At 42.9% G+C, this 26,654-nt stretch overlaps 1 protein-coding gene across 17 annotated transcripts in view; it reads left to right on the top strand.

The window, feature by feature from the left end:
- Positions 1 to 26,654, top strand: part of BRSK2 (BR serine/threonine kinase 2) — a 317,659-nt gene that overhangs the window by 141,425 nt on the left and 149,580 nt on the right. For all 17 annotated transcript variants that reach the window (XM_074918029.1, XM_074918020.1, XM_074918027.1 and 14 more), the window contains exon 2: positions 17,016 to 17,110. In XM_074918029.1, the coding sequence (XP_074774130.1) occupies positions 17,016 to 17,110 (95 nt within the window). The remainder of the gene's footprint in view (positions 1 to 17,015; positions 17,111 to 26,654) is intronic.

Genomic DNA, 26,654 nt, shown 5'->3' with positions numbered 1-26,654 from the left:
TAGTCGGAGATGAGTATGGGGTTTATCTGGAATTTAATAAAAATTGTGATCTACTGGCTAATTATTTCTGCTGTAGCATAGAGCTTGTAGTTGAAAAGTCATTAACAGTTTTCTAGCTTTCACCTACTCGCACCAACTTAAAATGTGATTGTGGCATGTGCTTGGATGCCAGCTCTGCCACAGGGTTTCCGTGTGACCTTCAGCAAGTTGCCGTTTCTTCATGCCTAAAGTCTTTACCTTCAAACAAGGAAATGGTATATAATTAGGTGTACTCTTTGACTGCCTTATCTGTTTGGATCATAACCATCTACCCCAGGGCAGGGCCTAGCACCTATTATGTGTATGCCTGATGTTTATCATAGTAGAGTCCTAGTCTTGCGTTGAGTCCTCCAGTATAAACAGCAATAAAAATTCTTGTTCACATAATTAATTCTGTGTTCTGTTATATATTTTTCTCTTTAAAAATTGTTTTATCTGTAGTCCTGAAATATGTTCATGAGGCTTGAAAATGACTGGAGAAAAATTTTCTGCAGCATCCTATACTTACTATGTTAAATGTGTCATAAAGTTGGGCTTTCCCAGTAGCAGCCTGGATATACTTCACGGTTTGTCTGTTCATATATGGGCAGGAGAGAGAGTGCAATTTCCTATATATATGTAAATATGAACATCTCTTTGCTTCTCAGTGTTGATTCTACCTGGTTCACCTTAGTAGCTCCATCACTTTGTACAGTTCTCTGACTTAGTATTAACGATTAAGCTTTGTTTAAAACAGCAACCCAGTTCAGCTGCTGTGGTACTTCTCATAGTACCCATCTTGAACAGCTGAGTCTCCACATTCAACAGCAGATAGGGAAATGAGACCCTCGAACTGCAGAGCAAGGCTCTAGATGCCAGTAAATTAAGTGCAGAAGTGAGGAGGATGCTGCTGAGGAGGTAGGGTTGGCAGCAGCAACACGCTCTTGTTTGCACTTTTGTTGGGTTCTGATGTGGGGCTGATCTCCTAGCTGGGAAAAGAATTGTTATCTCAAAAGCAGGATGGATGAATTTATATAATATGTATTTATATCAAGGCAATTTAAATTGTGGGGGTTTATTATGGTTTAAATCAACAAGGCCAAAACTTTGGTTTCATTTATTGATTTCATGCTTATTTGTCATTTATACATTTTAGCTATTTTGCTAAAGAAAGGCAGATTTTTCGAGTTGGTGGCCATCCAGGTAAGTTGATCTGGAAAAAAATTCTGTTTACACAAAATTTAGTTTTTCTTTTCTGTGGTTAGGAAGACATTCTTTACCATTGCCCATTCATCAAAGTCCTAATGTAGTTAATGTGCATTTACTTACATCCTTTCTTTAAAATTTTTTGATACATCATAGGTTGGTGACTGGCATTTTCCTACTCACTGTAGCTGGGTGTATATTCTTTATAGATAATTTACAGCTTCTGTTTGGTTTGGAAATGGAAGTGAAATTAAATTGATTGATAGATTTTAAAATCGTTACCTGTTATCCAGGTGTGCTGGTTCCACTTAAAAATAAATATGAGGAAAAATAGATTTTAAACCAGTTTGTTTTGAACCGTTCCGACAGCAGAGGAGTTACCTCCAGGCAGACACCATACCGGGCGCGCTCTGCTCGCTTCCCAGTGCACCTCACTGCTCACCTCACCTTTCTGGGGCTGGTACGCTGGGATCTGCAGCAAGTGAGGTCCCCTCTTGGAGTTAGAATGAGACCAACCAGGCCTTAAAGCCAGGTCTCAACTTCAATCACATGTACTGTTGCTTTTCTTCCTTTCAGCAGTTCCAAAAAACTTGATTGATTTGCAGTGTTGGAGGTGGGGGTAAGGTTGACAGATAAACTTCAGTGGGGTAGGGAGAGGGTAAGTTATCATTATTGTCTGCAAATTAATACTCAGTCTAGTATAGCTGGGTGTCTTGTGAGGGTATGTAAGCTGAAAGAATCAAGGGAAAAGTTGGGGTGAGGAAGGAGAAGTCTTGTTTCACATGTCCAGCTAATAAAAGCATGAATTTACCACAGCAGTGGCCCATTCATGGCATTGCCTGTGGTCAGAGCAGGAAGCACGTGAAGTTATCCTTAAGCAGTAGGTCTCTGCTTAGCAGAGGACTGAGGTGAATGGACTGGGGCATGGCTGAAGAGAACCAAACAGCTCGTTCACAGCTTGCTTTCCTTCTCACTCCCATTTTGTTGTACAGCTTCTGGTCTAGTTTTCTTTGTGTTGCCTTGTATTAGCTAGAAAACTTCAGGGAAAATTTTTTCTTTCAAGATAAAACCCATAGAAAACAAAAAATTACTTAATTTAGATAACATTCTTTAAAACTGCTGCAAAGAATCACTGTTGTTCCATTAAACATCCATAAAACATTCTGAAAGTCTTCTTTGCTCATTAATGCCTATAGAGACTGGACAAAAACCCACCGAGTGAACCAAATTCAGTACATTGTATTTTTGAGACTAAAACCAAGAGGAATGGCTGATAGACCAGATGGTTGTGCTGCCATCCAGAGGTACTTGGACAGGCTGGAGAATGGGGCAGGCAGGAACGTCGGAGTTCAGCAAGGGAGAATGCAAAATCCTGCACTTGGAGAGGAGTAACCAGTACACACAGGGGATCAGCTGCTGGAAGGCAGGTCTGCGGAGAAGGACCTTGGGGTGGACACAAGCTGACCATAAGCCAGCCCCAGCCATGCACCTTTGTAGCGAAGGTGGCCAACAGTATCCTGGGCTGCAGAACCGACCAGGTCGAGGGAAGTGATTCTTTCCCTTTGCTCAGCACTGATGAGGCCACAGCTGGAGAACTGCATTCAGTTCTGGACCTTCCCCATTAACAAGAAACATATGGACTTACTGGACTGAATCCAGGATAGGGCCACAAAGATTAAGGGACTGAAGCATCTCTTGTAAGGTGAGAGCTGGGACTATGCATCCTGGTAAAAAAGCTCAAGGGGATCTCGTCAATGTATATAAATATTTGATGGGAGGGAGTGAAGAGGGAGCTGACTCTCAGTAGTGCCCACTGACAGGACAAGAGGCAGTGGGCAAAAATTAAACCACAATTCAGTCTGAACACAAGACAACACTTTTTTACTGTGAGGGTGGTCAAACAGTGAAACAGGTGGCCGGAGAGGGTATGGGATCTCCATCTGTGGAGTTATTCCAAACCCAGCCAGACATGGTCTTGGGCAGCCAGCTCTTGCTGGCCCTGCTTGAGCAGGGGCTTGGACCAGATGATCTTGCGAGGTCCCTCCCAGCCTACGTGATCCTGTGACCCTGTAACCAACAGCAGATTCTAGATTTTTTTTTTTTCCTTTTCTCCTCAGCAGTGGATTCCAGATCACTAGCACAAATCAGGCAGCATGTTTAGAGAAGAATTGGTTTGTTTCTTTAACGTTGTTGCTAAATAACTGGCCATCTGCTGCCCCGATTTTTTTTTAGGCTGTTTCCAGTGCACTGCTACCAAGTGCAGTCTGGACATTCCTGCTCTAGTGTTCACCCACCTGGTTGCCTCTGTGCTTTCAAAAAGCACCTTCTCTTCCCAGTACAGCTATAGGTACAATACACAGCAACATTCACATTCAGCTGCAGAGGTAGATTTTGAGTAGAGTTCACTGCAGAGAAGAGAGACAAAGGTTGTCAGAAGAATCTTTATTTTAGGCTTCTTCATGTAGTTATTAGTAGGATTGTTAGAGTTGATGCTGTTGGCAGAGGGATTCTCCATCATATTTAACAACTTGTAGTCACACAAGGCCATGGATTTCCCTTAATTCCCTTTAATCTGACCAGAGGGGAACACCTTTGCTCTTTCTCAGTTCTGAACTGCAACTAGAATATAGGCCTCTGTGTAGACAAACCTTATCTGAGAAGTAAACTTCTCTTCCTGTGTTTTTCTGTCTGTCTCCTGGAGCTTGGTGGGGCTTCTCTCCCCATGCAGAAGGGAAGAGAGCTAGTGGTAAGAACACTTAAAGTCTCTTATCTGCAAGTAAAAATGGTCCCTCAAGAAACTTAGGGCAGGTCCTTCTGCAGCTGAATTGTGTGGGACCTGAATCTGCTACACAGTCCACTGTTGGTAAGGCTCACAGCACACACATACTTTCATGCAGTCCTGTTTTGAATGTATGTGGCCGGTCTGCTTGTGCAGGAGGTCTGACTGACCTGGGCTGGGTCTCAGGAGGCAGATCTGTGCGTATGGCAGTGCCGTTGCACCATTTTGTGACATTACACAGGTCACTCCAGCTCACCCGTGTCTCCCATACTGGTTTGGTTTATCCAGCTGACCGAACCATGCTTGTTGGTTTGCAGATTGAGTTACTGCAATTTGGACTTACATCTCTGAAGACTGAGGCTTTTCTATATTTGGCCTTTGCTAGAGTTTCTGATCCTCTTTTGAAAGTCTTCTCCATCCTTGCTGAGAATTTTTAAATTCTTCCCCTAATAAGATTTGGACGGCAACCTCTAATCTTTAGTGTCTTAATGTTTCTGTGGGATACCTGTCTTGCCAGATAAATGCTATTCAGCTGCTGCCGATTCTTGTGTTCAGGGAGAGACTCTTACATACCCCACCCTATGCAACTTGGCCATAGCTTTAATGTGCAAGTGGTCTGACCCTGCAGTAAGAGTAAAGAATGTCATAGCAGTTTCTAGTCATAATACAAAGCCCAAGAACTTGAGTGTGTGTAATATTCATAAGGACAAGACAGTATTTTCTGTGCTCTTTACAGGCAGGATCCCTTAAGGCCAGTGGCTTTGCAGAAAGTGATACGTGATTTGTCTAATGCCATTATTGCTGGGTAGTCCTGTATTATCTTAGCGTGTTTATCCCCTGTGTACGTCGGGACGCTGAACAGGCACAGCAGCCTCAATTATTTCTGAGCTGCCTCCTCTTCTGAGCTTGAGCGACTCCCGAGTCAGCACTGAACTCCTCTGTGGCTGTTGCTTGTAGCCTGTGCTGTGTTGTGTCACCTCCTTGGAGAGGCTGGGAGGGCTGCGGCTCTTCTCAATCTGTGAGAATGGGGAATAATTCCAAGGAAGCCAGTGGGATCACACTAGTGTACATGTAGGGAAAACTGGATACTCATGTGGGAGTATCGTTCTTGAAGGGTGCTATTTTTAACTTTCACCTAGACCCTGTAGCTTGTAGGAAGAGGATGCTTATTGCTTATTTCTATGTACTTGTCCAGGCTTGTAACTTGTCCTTCTTCTTAAGGTGATTTTTTTGATTGAACCTTCCTGAGTCTTCTGACGCCTCATACTAACTGTGTGGGGCTAAGAAATAGAATTATTACTAGGATAGAAAGCAATCAGAGGAAAAACCCTGGGGATGAGATTCTCTGTTGACATCTAGAAAACTCACCCACTCTTCACCATTCTTTGTGGCTCTGGCCTTAACGTAGTGTTTGTGGGGAGCCTAATTCGGGGATTTTATACTGATGCTAAGAGATTGCCAGTCTGAGTAAAGGCAGAACCCTTTCCTGTGGTGTGGTAAAAGGTGCTGTAGATTCAAGAATAACAATGTCTGCAGATTTGTTTTGTCTTAATGATAGTTAACACATACAGGGAGTTGTATACTTCGGTAACTGTTGAGAAAGGCTGGTTCTGGCATAGCTACAAGGTCTTCTACAGCCAGATCTTCCAGCACTTGCATCTCATTCTCTACCGATTAGAGGAAGCAAGGCTTGGATAGCTGTAAGCCGCTGCTGAAGAAACTGGTCTGCAAATTCCAGAAACAGATGAGCCTTTGCATTGACTTCAGGGGGCTTTAGATCAGACCTATGGGATTGTTCATTATCCTCTCCAGTGAATTCTTCCAGAAGAGAAAAACTGACTGTAGGATCTTCCAGCAACCCAGGCAGGGGTTGTTGCATTGAAATCCTGGAACAGAAGCATGGCACAAAGATGTGTTTTGACAGCACAGCTCTCATGCCAGTGTCCTTTTACAGTCACTGGTTCCTGCCTGAGTATGAAATTGAACTCTATTTCAGGACATACTTGGCCTCAGCCACTGTGGTATGAATTTCCAAGGGATGAAGCTGGGTATCAGAAGGTGTGTTGTGATATGCATGTTTGTATTTATCCCACTGCACTTCTTTTGAAAGGAAATTAAATACACTTTATTTTCTCTCTTCTTTTTTTTTTTTTTTTTTTTTTTTTTTTTTTTTTTTGTGGAGGCACAGCTGACCATGCTCTCTAGGTATTACATTATTTCTCATAAACCTTACCTCAAATTAATGAGGTACTTGGGCCTTTTTTATAACCATGTATTGAATATGACCCCCTGCTTTCCTCTCTCTGTAAGGAACACAGTGAACCAGCTGTAGTGAAGTTTGTACTACATGAGCAGGCAGCTCCTGTTCTTCTTAGTGTAGAAGTCGATAAATGCTCTCAGCTCCATGCTGTGACCTGAGTCATTATTCTTACATTAAAGGAAATACTATGGAAATTTTTTTATATGCCTGTTTCTGTTCATTAAAATGATAATAGTCTAATTTTTCTGATCTTTAGTTCTTTTGCTGTGACTTTCCCTTTTTTAAGCCAGAGATTGGTTTTGAAATGTTCTTTCTTCACTTTGTCCTAAGCCAGAGGCTTTGGATTTCTCATATTCAGTATAATTAAGAAAACATGGGATTTTCTACACTTTTTACAGAGGAATATATTGCAAAATGGGAGAAGTGGTCTGTTACAATTGTGTCATGAGATCTCTGCCTTCATTTGTAGTTTTATAATGCAGACAGGAATCGCTTAAAACATTTGCTTAAGGGAGACTATCTAGGCTCACCTGTAGGGCTGTAGCAGTTGTGTGAAAATACCAGAATCTTATTAAAATTATTTCTTTCCATTTCATCCCATGAAGCTGTGTTCCGTAGGCCCATAAATCTGCTGTTATGAGCCCCCCAGGCTTTTCTCCCAACCCTCCAATAAGGTCACCCCCTCTCCATCCCTGTGTCCTGTCCCATTGTCTAGCCTGCAGCCAAGGCAGTGCAGTCGGTTTCTGTGCAGGAGTTCATTCTTGGGCTGGCTGACCAGCAAGGCGTTTTCTCTTAGCCAGAATAAATGACTGAAGGCTTAATCTGTATCCTTACTTTTTCCATACTGGGCGACTAACAAGGTCTCACGGTAGCCTGCTGCTGAATTCTGTCAAACCTGTTACTGAGGGCTCACTGTTGAATTCAATTGGTGTTGGCCAGTGGGATCCAAAGTTGCTGGAGATGGAGGTGAAGATGAAGTCGATGAAAATGAGGTGTCCCTAGTGTGCTTTTACCTGAACCCTGGCCTGATTTTCCTCTTGTATGTGACAACATGGTAGTGTGTAGTGGGTGTATCTCCATGTAAATATGAATGGCAGTGACATAAAGGTTTCTCAGCCTCAAAAATGTTTCAAAGATGATGAAATCCTTTCAGACTTTGTTGGATGCTGTTGACTGAGTACTGGAGAAAGAACCAAATCTGAGAGGGAAGTAGAAGAACAACGCAGGTGTTAGATATTCTGCTTTGTAGATGCTGTTTGACCAACGAGATGATGTGCTCATAGATCTGGACTAGCCACAGCATCTGTTGTCTTCTACGTAGGAGAAAGGAGAAAGTAAACTCTATGAAAGGATGTAAGTGATAGCTGAACTGCAGGATAAATGGTTAAAACTGTGGAGTCTGTTACTGCAGGAGACTGTGCAGGAGCTATAAATATCTAGAGACAATGGGAGCAGAGGCGTGGGAATAAACTGTAGAGAAGGTAGGGTGTCCATAGATATTGTGAGGACCTGTTGGAATGGGACTGGGTATCTCATTAGGGAACATGAAGGAGAATCCAGGGCTTTGTGGTGGACAATAAAATGAAATTTTGGATGTGGATCTGCAAGAGATCAGCCTCTATTAATTCTACTGGGTACAGAACAATTTGTCCTTGGAAAAAAAATCTGTAGCAGTAGAACAATGTATGCAGTGACTATCCCAACACATTTCACCTCGGCCTGTGTATGGGCCCTACCCCACCGCCATCAACAAGCCCTTCTGGAATTCATGGAAGTTGAGATGTGCTGTGTGTGCTTGTGACTTGCTGTTTGGTGTCTTGTTCATAGCATGGGTGCAAGTGTAGTTAATCCAAATCACTTCTTGAGCCATTACTGAAGTGCAGCATATCGGCAAGCAGTGAAAATCCTGTTAGGAATCTGTCAGGGGGTGATTAAGAGATGTCAGAGGGCAGAGTAAGCTGTATCAGTACTGAGCTGGGTAGATGAAGTGTGCTGTGGTGAGCCTAATCTTGTGAAGAGCATGACCTCTGTCTTCTGTATAAAGGTTTTCCATGATAACCCCCCTTTTTAATTGAGTTCTTAATATACATATAACCTAACCCAAACAGTCTTGGCTGATGGGAGGGTCAGAAGGGTTTGAGGACTTCCTGGTGGAGGGAGGGTGGAAAGGTGTAGTGAAGGGGAAATTTAAGAAATGAGCATAGAAAATGAGCTTAAGATCCAGTAAAAGCACATGGGAAGAGTGGTTTATCTGCTGTTTCCCCCCTCCTTCCTCACCTCCTCTTTCTCTGCTGTGTGGTATTCCCTCCTTGTTAGTGCATCCACCCTTCTCAGTAGGTCACTGGACCAAGTGGGGATGTTGTGGCTCGTTACCCAGATTTTACCTAGTTATAGCAACATGTTTTCTAAAAGATATCTTAGGATAGACAGAGGTCTGCTGGCTTCCTGCTATACCTGAAAATGGCCATCTTTGGTTACTTTCTGACAAAGGGTTAATGAAGCCTGAAGGGGGACTTGGATCTTGTCATTCCTCAAGAAGAGTTTTTCAAGGAGATGCACAGCTCTTGGAAGGTGGAAAGAAAAGATTTTGATTAGAACAGTTGTGGGCAAAAGTGGAGTTTTCCAGAGATGTAAAAAAGAGAAAATTTTCTCATGCATCAATGGAAAGGTCTGTTGTATTTCAATTGATCTGTTTAATTTGAAAACAATGAAACCATTCTTCTCTGTCCCTGTCTGCAGGGTGTGCGGGTGCTGCCCAAATGCTTTCAGATGTACACTTTGGAAGCTGAAGTCTGCACGTCTCCCGTGGCAGCAAGACTTAGTCTCCCAAGTGTTTTTATATGGGAACAAAGACTTGGTCTGAAATAGGAGCTCAGCCCACTAGACATCACAAGCTGCTGATAGATCCCAGAGGACTTCCAGGAGTTTATTAGAGTTTGGCTGATGAAATAATGGCATTTTATAAAAGCAGCATCCAGTGTGTCCATCAAGGTTTGTGTCTGGTTCTCTGAGGGGGCCTTTTTAGACATGTGAGTGTGTATGGTAAGATGGGGAAGAGAGCATGTCAAAAGGACTCAACAGTCACGTTCTTTGCTATATTCAGGGGGCACAAAGGGTTTCTGAGAAGTATTGATTTATGAAATATTGTAAGAAAGAGACCAAGATAAAAATCAATAGAGGTGATGTTGGTTCTGTGTGTTTTGATCCTGCTGAGCTTGGAGAATGATCCTACCATAATCTCTGAGGCATAGTGTAAAACGTGCTCCTGGTGAGCTGCTGTATATATATACGTGTCTGTCTCTTGTTCTCTAATACCAGGCATGTGGACCAAGTCACATCTGAGCTGATGCATTGTTCTCATCAATCTCTGAGCTTAGGAGTGTGTCCCTTCGGCTGGCAGAGCCGGCATACGTTTGACAGTGCTTGTAGCTGAGGACAATAAGTCTAGGCTGTAGCACTTTAGGGTGCAGCTTCCCTGTGCTCTGAGCTGAGGCACGTGAATCCTGGCACTGATGAACATCTTCCATGCTCCTGCTGAGCAGTTGAACTCTGGCTTTAGTCCTACTGTAATTACAGTTTATTCAATTTAGAGACAGTTATTGCATGAACCCTCAGAACAGCCTTGTAGCACTAGAATCCCTCTGTAGAAAAGCTCATGGTCAAATTATTTCATTACCAACGTGGGTAGCTCCATCCTCATCCTTTTAGATTTCCAGACAACCTTATATCTCCTTTCCCCGTATGCAATTATAAATTGGTAGCGTATAATTTGCCTGTCTCTTGATATAGGGCTCTGTTTATTTTAAATGCAATAATTAGAGATAACAATTGCTATAGAAAAATAAACATCTGTTCAATTAGAAGACTGAGTAATTAAGGGCAATTATTGGTTTCTATAAGTAGGATGCTCCGTAACAAAGTTCTTTCCAGTGCAGCTAAGAGCGCAAGTTGCGTATTGTAGGAGGCCAGAAATCTATGCGCTAAAAGAATGGGGAAATGAAATAGAAGCTATTAATAAGAAATTATCTAGAGCTTTCTTTCCAGATCATATTTAAGATGAAGTTTTCCTGGTTGTAATATGTAAGACTTGCATAGGGTTTAGATCCCTTTCCAACGTTCTTTGTAAGGATTAATCAGTTAATCCTTCTACAGCCTTTGCAAGGTAAGTAAGTAAGTAAGTGTTATTATCCTTATTTTATGGCTATGGAAATCATGGTGCTCTGGGCCAAATTTTAATCCGTTTTCCACTGTTGTAGATCTAAGGCAACTTCACTGCAGTCAGCAGTTAGACACTGTAACTGAACTGATTTAACCCTAATTGAAACTACAGCATTTGTGAATATAACTGTTGTAATATTCTTGCTCTTTATTCTCATTTTGAATATTGTCCTACGCTCCACTTGAGTTGTATTAATGCTTTTGTTTGCTTTAAGGGTTGATTTTTCTAAACTGACATCCTTGAAGGCTGGCAGGTCTTGAGAATGCTAGTGTGTGTAGTTTTCAGAAATGAGCATCCATAAATATTTTTAAGATTTTCAACAGCAACCTGCAGTTTGTGGGGATAAATTACATTACTTGTATATAAAGATCATATGTACAAAGCTTATATGCAGCAACAGTGTACACACAGTCAGCTTTTTAAAAAACAGTGTACTTGAGTTTGTTCAGCCTAACATTTTTGTTCCCCCTTTGATCTGGGTAGTTTGTTACCAGTACTAGACTGAGCTCTGAAGTAAACCACAAATATTTGTGTCCTGCAGTGCCTAGATTAACATTTGCAGAGTATTCGTTGAATTATTTGCAATTAGCTAACTCGAGTTAAAAGAGGAGTGATATTTCTCTCTAGACATTCCTTTAATTGCTCATCCAGTCAAAATAGATACTGATACTGGCCAGACCAGAGCTCTTCATTCAGATTTTTTAAAGAAGTTTTTGACAATGTGCTCTGAAGTGGAATGAAGAGCAAGAAATATGTGATGTACAGATATCTTCTGAAATCAGTGGCTAGTTTCCCTACTACAGAAATTTATCAGTACTTACAAATAGGGCATTGGGTTGGTTTTATTTTAAAAGAAAATGAAAGACCTTCGTTTACCATTGGAAAAATCATATGTATTAAATGTAGCAAATGTACATAATTTTTCATTCCGTTTCTTGACATAGTTATTGGCCTTATGGTTAAAAATCAGGATAATGAGTTACTTGTGTTTAACATTTCTGAAAGACTGTGGGAACATTAATCATTAACAACGAGTATACCGTAAGTCCTGTATTTAAACAACAATGTTGTTTTATTATTTATTAGTCTTTCTCTCTCAAAATAATAATTTGTTTCAGATTGGTGTCTTTGGCAGACTCCAAGTTTAGATATGTCTGAAAAACAGTTCTCCCTTATTCCCAGAATGTGTCTTTCTCTAATGAAGAGTTGTAGTAACAGAATCATTAGTAAGGTGTTACTATCCACAGTTGTGTTTCCTCATGCTGCTATTTACGCAACTGTAAAGTGGATATGAAACAGCACCAGCTCGGAACTCTTAGTATTTTATTCAGTCTGTGTTAAAGAAAATTGCTACACAAAATGCAAGGCAAAAGTAAATCAGCCTTTTCTGAAATCCTGTCCTTGGCTGTAAAGTCATGGAGGTGATTGCCAGGAACAATATAGGCCACAGAGATGACTTGCTGTGATCAGGGATTTATAGTGAATATATTGTCTCAGCTGGAGGGAAGCTTTTGTTTCTCCATCCCCGCAGCACATTCTTCTTGGGTAAAATAAAGGATTCCTCGCTGTACTGCTTCAGGATGAGCTGTCCAGCTGCTCTAAATCCGTCCCTTGCTCATCACCTAAGCTCCTGTCCTTTTCAGAAAGGAGCTGTGTGTCTTTAAGCATCCGCAGAGCGAGGGTTTACCAGCAGCGGAATCCGCAGGGATGGTTGTTAGCGGGTCAGTGCAGCATTAGGCTGTCGGGCCTGTGCTCTTCTCTTTGCTCTTCCTCTTTGAGCAGCATCTTTCCCTTGTGTCATCTGGGGTTCCTCGTGCTCACCGGTTTTCAAATCGTGGCTTTTAATTATAAATGAAAAGACAATGTTAGCTTACACATCCTCTTGCTTTTTAGCGTGTTCATGTTTCCTTCTTTACTCCCCAGCCTGAAACTGTGGGGCAGGTTCTGGTGCAGTTCAGTGGCTGTGATCAAAAGCAGCCCGGTGTTTGCAGCTCTCAGGATGACCAGCCTGTTGGAAAGCCCCAGCGTGGCAGCGCCCGCCAGCCCCCGGGAAGCACCTATGGATGGAAATCTGAAGTGTGCCTGGAGGAGGGAGCGTGTGTGACAGCTCTGTGGGTGGTTGGGGGAAACTTCAAGTGCTCGATTCCCACAGCATGTTAAATTTTCTGCCAGGACAGACCGGAGTTGACTTAAACAATCAGGAAGGTTACTTGCCTGCGTTTGAGGCGTTAATTACTCATGAAGCTGACAAGTTCAAACTCTATTTGTTGCCAGGCAGACTTGCTTTGAGCCAAGCCAGTGCAAAATACCTCTTAGCTGCAGCCGCCTTTGTTTGCCTTTGGAGACCACACAGGTACCTGTGCTGGCCTGAATGTATAAATAAGCTTTACAAGCGAGTACCTAACTTATGGACAGGTTTGTATTGGAGGTTTGCTATAGATTTGAGGTGCTCATTAACAGCTGCATATACAGGAGTGGGAAAACTGGAAGATCCACAGCTTCTTCCACAACCCTGTAAATGCACCTTGGACGCTTGTTTCTAAGAGGACATTTCTGCCACTTTGATTTCAGTAGTAGCTCAGCCATTTACTCACATAGTTGCTTCCCATTCTCTCTAAGGGTCTGCCATTACACAGATACATAATACATCTTGAGTGGTTTGCATTTGCTGTGAAAGAGCTTCCTAAGCATCAGAAGCCCACAGGAGTTCAAATCCCCATGTAAGTCATCTCTGAGTAGTTACACACTAGACTGGAATTACAGGACAGAAACAGAAGTCCTGAGTATAAACCCTTCTTGCCCAAGATCAATTAGGATTTCCTCATAGTAGCAGAAGGGCCTTATCCTATAGATGCAGTTACTAAGAGGGGTTTTTTTTCGTTAGGCTGGCATGCAAATGTCAAAAGGAAGCAGCTAGGGGCGGGGGTGGTGGTGGGACAGAGGCAAGGCAGAGTGACATGTTTTATTTTTATCCTAAAATTACATTCAGTGAATTTAGTACAGTGGAAAGTGCTGTCTTGGGCTGTTCAGAGGGTTGTCATAAAGTTCTATCTTCACAAAACAGGCAGCAATGACTGCTTTTTTTTCTTGATTTTTAAAATGTGAATCGGGAGAAGATGAAAAATGCACTAAATCTCACATGTGTTTTCTCATTCTCTCCTCTGGTATCGTGGTGTAAATCAAGAATGACTTCTTGAGATTGACAAAATTAATTTAATATAAAATCAGCATGATTCAGTGTCAGTGAGATATTTGCAAGGTGTGCAGTGTCTTCTAACAGTTGATTAACTTTTTTATTGGCATAAACAGAATGGTTTAATCTTAATTTTGAGTTTCTGTGGTAGGTTAGTTGTCAGAAGAATAGAGGATGCTGTGAAGATTGCCTGTGCAGCATGGTGCTGTCCCAGAAGTTCATGGTTAAAACCCCTCTGTGACTCAATGGCAGAGTGCTTCAGGCAGGAAAAAGGAAAAATAGTTTACAGATCAGTGGGACAGGTACCTTGATTTGGGAGCAACAACATTTGAAATTGAATCCCAAAATGTGAGATGCCAGAAGCCTTTATATTTTCTTTGGAGTGAAGGACCAGTTACAGAGAGCAGTTGTTTCTCATCTTTATTGACCTCTGGAAATAATTGTTCTGCAGCACATACACAGTACAGCACCGTGTCACAGATCCTGGGAGTCTAGGTACAAAGGGCTGAGCTAGAGGCTCTGCAGAGATTTGGAAGTGTCACTAAGAGCAATGTACAGAGCGATGTGGTTGTGCTGTAAGAGCGATGTGGAGCTGTGATTTGTGCTGGAAGCAGGAAGGAAGCAATCAGCACAGATTGAAACTGTGCACACGTTCAACAAGGTGGTGCCAAGTAGCCACTATCCAAACACAGAACAAAGCCAAAGAGAAGAAGCCTAAGTAAGGCTGCAGCTGCTATGAACACTGAACATAGAGCCAGTAGTGCTATGGGTGGTAGTATAAATCTATTGAATAGACAAAATTCAGACATGAAAGTGAGGATTGGCTGGACATCACAGCGTCTTCCCCCAGCTGTGCTTCTCAGCTGCTTCAGGCAGAGGACAGGCTATTGCTATACGTAGTTTCAAATGGATTTGTCAGTGCACTGTGTTCTTAATTTTTGCGACTTGTTTATGTCATGGCTGAAAGTAAGGATGTCAGTATTTAACCAGATGAGACTGAGAAATTATGTGACTAGAAATATCCAGAACACTTGAGCACACCATAAAAGAGATGTGACTGGAAGCGAGTCGGGAGTTTATTGCTCAGCATAATTGTAAATTCACAGACTGGTTTGGGTTGGAAGGGACCTTAAAGATCACTCAATTCCAACCCCCCTGCCACGGGCAGGGACACCTTCCACCAGCCCAGGTTGCCCAAAGCCCCGTCCAACCTGGCCTTGAACCCTTCCAGGGAGGGGGCAGCCACAGCTGCTCTGGGCAGCCTGTGCCAGGGTCCCACCACCCTCACAGGGAAGAATTTCTTCCTCATATCTAATCTAAATCTAACCTCTTTCTGTTTAAAACCATTACCCCTCATCCTATCCCTACACCCCCTGATCAAGAGTCCCTCCCCCCTTTCCTGTAGCCCCTTTCAGCCCTGGAAGGCCGCTCTAAAATCTCCCCGGAGGCTTCTCTTCTCCAGCTGAACCCCCCCAACTCTCTCAGCCTGTCCTCACAGGGGGGTGCTCCAGCCCACAATCATCTTCATGGCCTCCTCTGAACCCACATGTTTGTGTCCTTATATTGGTGCCCCCAGAGCTGGACACAGCACTGCAGAGGGGGTCTCAAGCAGAGTAGAGGGGAAGAATCCCCTCCCTGGACCTGCTGCCCACACTGCTCTTGATGCAGCCCAGGACACGGTTGGCTTTCTGGGCTGTGAGCACTCATTGCTGGGTCATGTTTTGCTTCTTGTGAACCAACACCAGTCCCTCTGGATGGCACATCCCTTCCCTTCAGCATGTCACTGCACCACACAGGCATGATTTGCCCTTAGTGAAGCCGTGTTGGCTGTCACCAATCACCTCCTTATTTTCTGTGTGCTCTAGCAGTTTCCAGGAGGAAAATAGCCAGTAATTAGTGGTGCCAAATTCATGATTAACTGTGTGGCAAAAAGGTGGACAAGTATCTGCAGGAGACTGCTGGAATCCCTGATGAAACTCCAGTTCACTTCAGTGGGGACAGCTTGTAGTAAGGCAATAATCTATATGTTCATCCCTCAATAAGAAGTGTGAAGTCCTGTGTTCATTGTTTCTCTGGACTGCAGATCTGTTGTGTTCAATCTGCAGATAAATCAACGTGTTTGGCTTTGTGGTTTGTGTCAGGGGATGGGGTCAGGATCTTAACTGCAACCCAACCTAGGAGCTGGGAGCTGAGCTAGGCTTTTTCTTGCTGTATGCCATTGCTCATAAATGCCCTACGAAGCCCGGCAGATCTCAGTGACACCGGGGAGGTGCCATTTCTTCTTACTTCAGTTATAACTGAATTAAACTAAAGGGCAATTTGGCATACTGTGTTTGGAGTGGGAAGGGATCCAGCCTATCAGGTGTTGTGCTGCATGTGCATGTTTGACAAGAGTAAAAGCTGAAGTAAACAACATCTCACTTGAATAGACCTACGAAGTACAATTTTTCCAGATACAAATTTTCTTAATGGTGATAGAGCTGAGAGCTCAGAGGACCATAATCCTTACTTATGGGAGATATCTCAGTGTACTTTCATGGAAGTCAGCAGAGTTAGATCAAAATTTTGCAGAAGATAATGCTTCATATATTACTTACCTCCTTCTTTTAATTCTTGGAGTTTTGTTCCATATTTTAATGATAGCTCAAGCATCCTGATCCTGTCAGGGGTATCTATTTTCTTTTGCCAATATAATCATTTAACAGCACTCTGAAGTTAAATATTGGCATACAAGGATATAATAAATAATAACAAATAAGAAGCACTGAGAATTGTATCAGCATATGTTGATGTTCATCCATGCCACAGTGGCATTCATCAGTGTTACTTTATACAGCAGGGTAAATTAAAACAGTACAAGAAAGCATAATTAAATACATTTTTATTATCATCATGAAAGCTTTGGAAAGAGCTAGAAAAATGTAGAGGCTGTGTCTACACTGCAGACATTTGACCATCTAGTTTTGTTGATTTCTGAGCTTTCATTGGTGTCAGGTGTTGGCAAAAGCCCTTAGCCTAGTGCGGTTAAATTGGCAAAAGTGGACTTCTTACTGGTAGAACGCACTTTGAGTGGTGAGAGCTGGAATACAGTGCTTCAACTAAAATACGGCTTTAATGGCAGAAACTGCAGCAGCGTTAAGAATGTTGGCAGCTTCACTGCTAAATGGTCACAGTGTGGGCTGCAGGGTCTTCGTTACTTACCAGACCTTATCTGGCTGGAGGAGGGACTAGTGGAAATATATTTGCGTAGAAGTTGCCAACTGCTGGGCGGTGTGCTAATAACAAAAATCTCAATCTCTAACCAATTCTTCCTTTCTGTTTTGATCTGTTTCTCCTGCAGGGCTTGTGAAGTTGGGGGTTCACTGTGTCACGTGTCAGAAGGTCGCGATAAAAATTGTCAACAGAGAGAAGCTCAGCGAGTCGGTGCTAATGAAGGTAATTTTCTAATGGGAGATTTAAAAAAAAAAATTAAGTTCTTGGCTCTGTGTCTTCTGTTCCATTCAAAATTAATATCTTTAATTACGTATAACAAACATCCCTGTCAGTACTAGGATTATGCGGAGCATAATAACAATAATTTAGTTATGGGGGAGGCTAGGGCAGCTGAAATTAAATAGGAGTAAGCCTGTGCTTTGTGAACAAAATAAACGGTCAGCTGCAGAGTTGTTGCTTCTCTGCTGGGGCAGATGTGTGTTGGGCATTTGACTTCCACTGCTGCAGCACAGCAGAACAGTTGTGGCACATTGCAGACTGAGGTGTACAGATGTCAGCGGGAAGAGATTGAAGAGAGGCTGGCGAATCTGTTTTTTGAATAGGCCTCCTGCTTGCTGTGCTGCATGGGTTTGTTACGATCTGGTGCGCCAAGGTCCGTGACTGGTTAAAGCTGTTGTAATTCTGTTAACAATCCACAGAGCTGTGCCACTGAAAGCCATCAGAGTGTCTGTCCTGATGGTCCCCATGACTGTAGCGTTCAGAAGAGATTAATCTGTTTCTTACCTACCCTTGTGATACCCGTCTCCTTACATGAGTGTTATTGATTGATCTTGGAAACCTAAAAATAAAACAAATATATGCATAGAGATTTATTCATGTGATTTGGTGACTAGAAAGGCTAAATTCAGCTTGATGGGAGGGAACACAACGGCACTACAATCAACAGAATTCCATCAAGCTGTCACCTGCAGATGACGTTAACAGGTCTGCATGCAGCGTAGAGCACTTTATTGAGGTAACTTCCCTATAAGCACATGGAGCATATATCTTTACACTGTTGTTTCTTTTATATACTTCTGTGTCAGCTGTTTTCCAGCACAAGTAAGTATAGCAACCTTACTAGGAGCAGAAAGGAAATGGAGACTAAAGGAATATGCAGTCAGTGGAGGTTACACATACAGTGTAAGATTATTTTTTTTAGAGAAGGATTCTTGAAGTTTATATTCAATTGTGATGTGTTCAGACTTAGCTTTCTGGAATTTCATTGGAGTATTCCCTCTCCTGCCGTACTGTGGATTCAGTCAGTCTTCTAATATACATTTACAGCTAGAAAGTGAAATAGGTAGGGAAACTGCCACTTTAAAGGGAGATTCAGTGGATGAATGGAATACAACAAAAGCAAAGAAAGTGTATAAATGGTGAAATCTGAATGAGACTCTAAACACTTTGAATATTTTCCAGAGTCACATAGTAGCAATATTTTTAAAAAACATGAGCATTTTGTTTGCTGAGAGACACTGTCTGGTATCTGTATAAAAAATTTTATTTACCTCATTGATTTTCAGAGTAGGAGGCAAATCACTTAGCATAGCAAAGTGATCTCTCTGCTTTAGCTGTGTTGCATTACCTCGGTTGTAGTATGAAATCTGAGTAGTGAAACAGTGTGTTAGGCCCTTGTTTACACAGCCGCATGCTGCAGTGTGCCACGTTTTCTGCGAGATAGTACAACATCCTTCTCAGGAGGAAACCACACATTGTATCGTGATTCTCATTTTCAGACCATTCTTGGTGAGATTTTTCTCTTTCAGGGATTCTGTTCTCTGTGCCCAGGAGGTTGGAACAGCAGATGGGACTGAAGTGGTTTGCCCAGTTCCTGCATAAACTCAGTAACCAGATGTCTTTTCAGGAATGCTCTGTGTCTGATGGTCACAGACAGGGCCTGAGACTTCTAAGTGAATTTGGAATTGACTGTACTGTTAGCCAGCTTAATCCAGCCTGGCCGAAGGGGAAAAACGCTTGCGGCTTTTGGCAGTCCCAGTGTGACCATGGTGAAGCATCCAGCTGACAGCTTGCTGCGTGGAGTCAGCAACCACAGGGAAATAGCCGACAGTGAAGCCAAGTCATGGTGGTGTGGTGGCATTCCTACTTCACAAATCTTCCCACTGGCTTATCAGTTCCGGGGAGTCTCTTTGCCAGTGGGCCATGCAGAACAGTCCCTGGAGCCAAATGATTCAAGACCACAGCTACTCTTCCAAGCCAGTCCCAGATTGATGGAGTTTGCTTTAATCCATTCTTGGACAGAAAAACTGGATCTGACAAATACGCACACCTGCCGCATGAAGCTGTAACACTGCAGCGCTGTGGCCATTTATCCTAGAGCATAAGGAAGAAGTCTGCTTGCAGTCCTTTCAACATCTAAAATGACAGGCACAAGCATATACAGCAGGCTGCTTTCTCTGCCATCATTATTCTATTTTGACTTGCTTTCATTTCTCCAGTGTTTTTGCCGTGTTTTATTCTGTATGCTCAGGGAACTGTCCCTTCTTTCTGCAGCTGCTCTTCATCTGAGCTGTGCAGAATTGAGAGGCATTTGGTAAAGTGCTTTCTAATCATAACGTCGTAGTATCGATATTTCTGGAGAGAAGAATTTGGAATTTAAGCAGCTGGTCTCAATTAGCAGAACTGCTGCTATGGAGATGATGCACAGGCAGGCACGACGCAGCACAAGCTGCAGTAAATGTATCATCCAAGCGCTTGGTGCCCTGTCAAAGGACAGGGCTGCTCAATGCACACACGAGCCTTTTGCTTTGTCATGCCCTTACTCGCTGAACACAGGCTGGGGAGCAGTGCTCCTTTCCCCGCTCCAGCTTGGGCCTGTTGGGGAGCCTGGTTTTGGGGCAAAGCTACAAATGCAATTTCACAGATGAGAACAGAAGGGCTGGTTCTGTTCTCGCTCCTGCTTTCACACAACTGGAAAAAGCTTCAGCTGGGTTTCTTCAACCACATGGTGGTAACCCCCACTGATGTGGAGACCTGCCTCCCGCAGTACTTCTAGCTTGCTCTAGCACAAATTGGCAGAAAGATTTCAGAAGGGAGTGCATTATAGGGGGAGCATCTTGAATCTGAGTTCATTAATTTCCCCAAATTACTTCTGGATCACTGAGAGGGAAATTAGGCCCAGAATGCAAGAGCTGAATGTGTTCATAAAGCAGTAAGCTTTCCCAAACAGGCAAGTTCGCTATTGATGGTTGCGTTTTCAGTACCAGCAGAAGTGTTGGGAGTTTATAACTTCAGAATATAAAGGTTAAAGCAAATCTTTCCTCTGATGGTGGCAAAATCTAGTTTGGAAACATTGAGGTGTGTCATGAGACATACTCAGAGGAGTCCTTTCTGCTTCACTGCCTCAGCAGTTCTCTTCCACTCCTTCCTTCCAAAGAATAAACAACAACAAAAAGCCTACTCTTTTGGTGATCCATCAGGTGAAATACTCTTTGGGCAGACAGTGGTAGTAGAAGCAATGGGAGCATAAAGGGTGAAGAGCAAGAAGAGGACAGCTGGCCTTGGGCTAATTATTTGAACACGCAGGCATCCTGAGAAAGCCCCAGATGTCCCAGGGTTGATGACTGGAGCCCAGAGCTCCATATGTGTGCTTTGTGTGTATGTGCCTTTTGTTTCTTCTGACTGAGTCCTCCAGTGCTGGCCTTGAAGCGAGGCAGGTATTTCTGGGGTGGGGGATGGGAAGAGGCACAGTCCCTTCCACGTTTCTCTTGTAGAGCTCAAGTGAAACATGGTTGGTTGGTTGGTTTAATGCCTTGTGGTGCTAATAACTTCTGCTTCCAAAAAATTCTGCAAAGGTGTAGAGTGTGTTCTTAAGCAGGGAGGATCATGCAGCAATCACTGTCAGAGATGACTGATTGCCTGAAATAATTGAGTGGAGGGATAGGTATCAGGATCACGTGTCAGCCTCTTGGAACTGCCAGGATAATTTATGAAAGCATACTTGTAAATAGTCACTGCTTTGCATGGCCTTTTTGTCATCTCTTGCTTCTTCCTGAGCTTCTATTTCAATAGCTACTTATTTTGTTACTGCCTTGTCCTACTTTGAGTCTTTCTCATCTCCATTTTCTTTCAGCTGTTATTTTGCCTCTTTTTAACCCCTTTCATTCTTCTTTTCTCCCCCATTCTGTGATTTCTTCCTTTTTTCTCCATCTTTTCCCTTTTGCTACAGAAAGTCATGTAATAACTGCCGTTGTTTTGTTGCAATAACCGCTGAAATGCAGTGTGTCTGGTTGAGGTGCCCATGATTTGAGGAAAAAGTTTAGAAAGTGGGCACAATTCAGAAAGTATCTGAGAGAGTAAGTAAACTCATGCGTTGTGGGAGACTTAAGGTATTCAGTCTACCTAGTTTTAAAGAGAAGGTTAAGGCATAGCTTAATCATGGTCTGTAAAGACTGATAAGAAGGATAGGCATTTGATAATAGAGGATATTACAGTCTTGGACACAAACGCTTATTGGAAACTAGTAGTTGTAAACTGTAGGCAGACAGATTAAATGTAGACCTGTTTGACCACTGGATGAAGTTATTAATTGGAACAAACCACCCGAAGCTCTGGGGAGTTTTTTCCCCTGAAAGACTATTAAACTTCATCTTAAACTGCTGTGTGTTTTTCTAAAACCTAGACCCTGGTTCATCATCAGCTGCTGGACTCACAGCAGGACGTAGTTGAAGATGGTCTCCTGATCCGTGCCATGCGTTAGCTCTGACTAGATTAACGCAACAGTCTCTCTGGCCTGAACATCCATGGAGCTGTGGATTTCTAATCACACACTTGAAATCTGTAAAAACTCTCTTATCTCTGTCTGGAGCATAAAGAGAGGTGCTTGTACAACATATCTGCAGAAGCAGAAATTTAGGCTCCCCCAACCAACATTAAAGAAGGGAATACTTGAGAGCAGCATCCTTGCTTTGGATTACCTCATTTTCAGACTTTTCAAACAAAAGACTGATACTGGCTGACCTAGCTGTCCTCAGCTGCTGACTGGAGGCCTGGTCTACAGAAATCATTACCAGAATATCAGAACTGTGTTAGGGAGAAGCAAAATCTGAGACAGAGACAGAAACAGACTGAATAGTGTAACTTGGTTCAAATTCAGCTTTGATCATAACAAGGGCAGTTTCCCTGATATTAGCGAAGCCAAACTCCCCAACACCAAACCAGGATTTCACCAAATTAGAATTTTTTCTTACTTATTCAGTAGTAGCTTACTTGATTTGCAGGTGCAGTATTTGGGAGTTTTACTACTGATTGCAGTGAAAATGGTGTTAAGCTCGTGCTGAATCCTGCTGAATCCCCCTACCATTGGGTACAAATGAACAAAGAAATGAGACCATATATTTCACCAGGGAAGTGTGTTTTGATTAATCTAGGATACTGGCACACAAGATTCTGGGGATGGTCATATTAAAAATAGCAAATAGGAGGGAAAGTATTTCCATTTATTAAACAGAAGTCCCAAAGAAAAGAGTTTAAAGTATTCATCAAACTTTCCAGGACTCCCTGATTAAGAAACACTGTGCTGACTTGCTGATATGCATCTATTATTCTTCTGATAGATTGGCATATTGCTGCGGGAGGAGAATAACCCAGAGGACCTTGTATTCATGGCAAAAAAAAAAAAAAAAAAAAGAAGAAAAAGATGAAAGGATAAAGGAAAATAAATCTCCCCAAAACATGTACATACTTTCTGATACTCGTGTTTTTACTTGCTGTTGAACATGGAGGTTGCGATGTACAAATGAGTGTGGTCACACTTACATGGATTGTCCTTTGCACGTTTGCTGCATGTGCTTGTTAAAAACACACTCTCACCCTCATTGTGGTTTATCTTTAACCTGGAGAATTACCACACACTTGTCTGCTTTTAGCACTGGAAGAGAGCAGATTAGAAGTGTGTGCGTGTCTGTGTGTATGTTTGACAGTGCGTAGGTGGTGAACAAGCTGCAGGAATGATTGACACTCATCAAAGAACATGAGTGCACAAACACACGCTTGCCCCCCGCCTTTGTGACCCTAGTTCGTATTCCAGTAGCAACCCAGTTAGCACAGCACAGCTTCATGTCTGCGAGTCTCTCTTCTGAGTTCAAAGAGATAAAAAAGCACCTTGCAATATGAAAAACACGGGGAAAATAAAAGGGGCTTTTTTTTTCCCTGGCTCCCTTCTGCTATAGGGAGTTAGGGAGTAGGGATCTGTTACTGAATGTATAATGCAGAGTGTTTTGTCTTAAACTGGAGCTGGTGGGGAGCATTGAAAGCCTGTTCACTTGTCATCTGTTTGAGCAGTTAAAGAAGTTGGGTAATTGTGTTTTCCTTCAGAGAAGAATCACTCTCCGCCTCCATCTTCCACCACACCCACAAGGAACACAGTTTGAGGTATTCTTAAGGAAGGAAATTAAACAGGAATTATGAGCACATGATGTACCTGTCAGAGGAACAAACCTGTCAAGTGTGCACGGTGCCTTTTGCTTTCTAAAGTTAGTATGATCAGTTGAGGCATTTGGGCAAGCTATAAAAATAATTGGCCCTACTTTTTCCACCCTACTTTTAATTCCGCAGACTTGTATTACAGCAGTCTGGCTCAAACCTCTATCGTACCAAACACGCTCTACCCACAGCCCTGTGTGTGCAAACACATAGACACAGACAGTCTACCATCCTCGGGCCCTGCCTTGGTCACACAGCAATAAATGTCCCTCATGAGCCCCAGCCAGAGCCAGCTGAAGTCAAGGAATGCTTTTCCCACTCATTTCACTTGATCATAACTGTAATGCCTGGACAGGGAAATAACTGCTCCCAGAGACGAGATGTCTGCCATCCAGTCCTCATCCACCTGTGAAGCTGCTGTCAATAACTGGCCTGTAAAAACCCTTTCTGTTCAGCTTTCTCTTTAACTGTTTCCACTGTAATTGCACCGTGCTTGAACTTGAGGTAAGACAGACCATAGTTTGGCTTCATGTTGCTTTCTCTTTTAAAGCTTCTGAGAATTCTTCTCTTCCTTTGCCAAAGCTTAGCTTTATCAAAATATGCTGATTCACTAAAATGTTTTCTCTGAAATAACTTTGGCTCAGTGAACTCCCAATATATCAAAGACTAGATTCCTTTTGAACTCTCTCTAGATTCATAGCAAGCTGGAAGGGAGAGTCCTGCTTGCCATCTCCAAAGCAGAGACCCTGAAGCCCTGCCTCTGCAGGGATTCCCACCGCCTCTGAGCCCTGGGTTACCCAGCCAAGATGTAGGAAGTCTTGAGACAGGCTCCAAGACCCCACAGCTGTGGGGCAGACCCAGCGTCCCCAGCTAGGGAGATGTGACTTTACAAAGCATTGCTACACAGGGGAGTGACAGAAAGCGCTGGGATCCTCCGCTGTTGTCAGGCCTGGTGCTCAGTTTCCAGGGAAGGACAACCAGTAAGAGTTGCCTGAAAAGCAAGAGGAGGAACCCCTGGTGAAAGTCAGCTTCCAGGGTCGGTCTTGTATTGTTGGGGTGTGCAGTGTAAAAATCTTGGGACTGGCATCCACCGTTTGTAACCCCTGGTCCTATCCCCTACTACTTGCAGAATTTCTGGCTGGCTGGACACCCAGTTGGTTTGGGAACCTGAGGCTTTGGTCTCCCATGGCCTGCGTGGCCTCTGTCACAGAGCCACCTGGAGCTGTAGTCTCTGTAACTCCAGATGGGAACCATGGGTCTGGTGAGATTGTTTTATTCAATCTGGAGCTGCAGGCTCTTTGGTGCGTTCAAAACTTGACTCTTTTTTTTTTTTTTTTTTCTGACTCGCTGATGAAAAATGCTAAACAGCATTGCATTTTAATCTGACTTAAGATAAAACCTCTTTTAATTGACTTTTTCTACCAGCACTTCAACCATCTTTGTTCTGTGGTTAATTAATCAGCCTGAAGAGGTGCAGGATGAAATCTACCCCAGTCTGCAGAGAGCAGAGGATGCCACAGGAGAGTGAGTTCTGTTTGAGCTATAGGTAGAATTGGCCATATTTATAGATGGGAAATTCATTGTAGATTATGGATAAAATCACTTCCCAATTAAGCGAAAAAGGAGTTGGGGGGGGTGTGTGTTTTCTGACCTGAACTACAGAGAGATTTTTAAGTTATACAGCTTGTTATAAAAAATATTTTTCTTTGCTCACGCAATTTCTTCCTGGACTGAGAGCAAACTCAGAGTGAAACTCAGGTGGGGGCAGCAGCGTGAATGCAGCATTGACTGAACCGTTTGAAACCCCTCTCTATAAGCCCCAGAGCAACAGCATAGAAGTTTAAAAATCATTCCTCCCCCCCCCCCCCCCCCCCCCCCCCCCCCCCCCCGTGCATGCTGGAATTGAATGACTATGCGTTGTGCCAGGATGTTTTCTGGGTTTTTTAGAGACTATTATGTCCTGTTTTCGTGATTCTGTCATGCCAGTGTTTGCTCAGTGTCATTGCTAGAGCTTGTAAACAGTTTAGGAGGAGGAAGATGCTGGGATCTCAGTGCTGTGACACAGCGTGTGCTTTGCAGGGTGATTTCATTAAGGACCAAGGGTAACTTGGCAAGTGTGGCTTAGGTTATTGTATGTTTTCTTTTTTGTGTTAAACTCTTTTTTTTTCTGGGTTGCAGATGAAAAGATTTCTGACTCTATTTTATATTGGTTTGTATTTCACATTCCAGAATCTTGTCTGGAAACCTTTTAATTCTTTTTTTCTTTGCTCCTGGAATAAGGACCAGCATTACATCAGAAGAGCTCTAGCAGTAATGGGACATCAATCCTTAAGTAGATTGACTGAGACCAGAATTGTCTTAGGTATTTGACCCTGCATCTATCATCTAGAATAAGCACCATAAACATCAATATACTGATCCATCCCAATTAAGGGATGTAGGCCATCCCTGTATATAGCAGGCAAGCTGTTTGAGCCAAGACTTTGTTCAATTATCTTAAAATTTAGCTGAAACAACTGGGTGGTTCCCTGTACACTGCACTACCTTTCTGTTAAGAAGCATTTCTTATCCCTGTACAGCGTATGAGTTTCCCAGCAAAATGTGTCACCTAATGGATGTTTAACTAGTACAACTGAGAGCCAAGGACTGGCACTGCACTGTCAGGAGATGCAAGCTCTTTTGTTTGTTTTGCATTCTTCTATCCAGCATGAACATTTTGCTGATCATTTGTTAAGTGTAAACCAGGCCTCACTTGGTTTATCCCTGCAGTTCGTGCTATTAAGTAGTTGGCACAAATTTAGGAAAAATCTGGGAAGGCTCAATCCCAGTGCAATTAACTGTTAGTTCCAGAACTGTCAGATGGAGCTGGATACAATATGGCATGGATTTGCTTTGCTGCTGTTAGAGCATGTTGATCTCTCTAGTGGTAAGTTTTTAGGTATTTGGGCATTTCCTCTTTTACCAGGTGCTATCTCTAAACTCGCTGCCTTGCCTCCTGCCATCCTGAGCTGTCAAATCCATGGTTAGCATGTATTTAACGTGCTGGTCTGTTCATGAAAGGCACTCCCACAGCAATAAACCATTGTTTGCATTCCCCTGCTGTCCTCCCAGGGATGCACACACCACACATAGAGGAGACTCCAGAGTTTTAGTTCAAAATGATGTTTCTTGTCCAACCCCAAGAGAATCTTCCGGGTGTGCTAATACTAAGAGAGCTCAAGCCCATGCTCTAGCGGTCCAGCTACCACACAGTGACAAAATTACAGTCGTGGTGTGGTTGATT

Source organism: Athene noctua, chromosome 14, assembly GCF_965140245.1.
Source record: "Athene noctua chromosome 14, bAthNoc1.hap1.1, whole genome shotgun sequence".
NCBI classification, from domain to species: Eukaryota; Metazoa; Chordata; class Aves; order Strigiformes; family Strigidae; genus Athene; species Athene noctua.
This window is presented reverse-complemented; position numbering and strand designations above follow the sequence as displayed.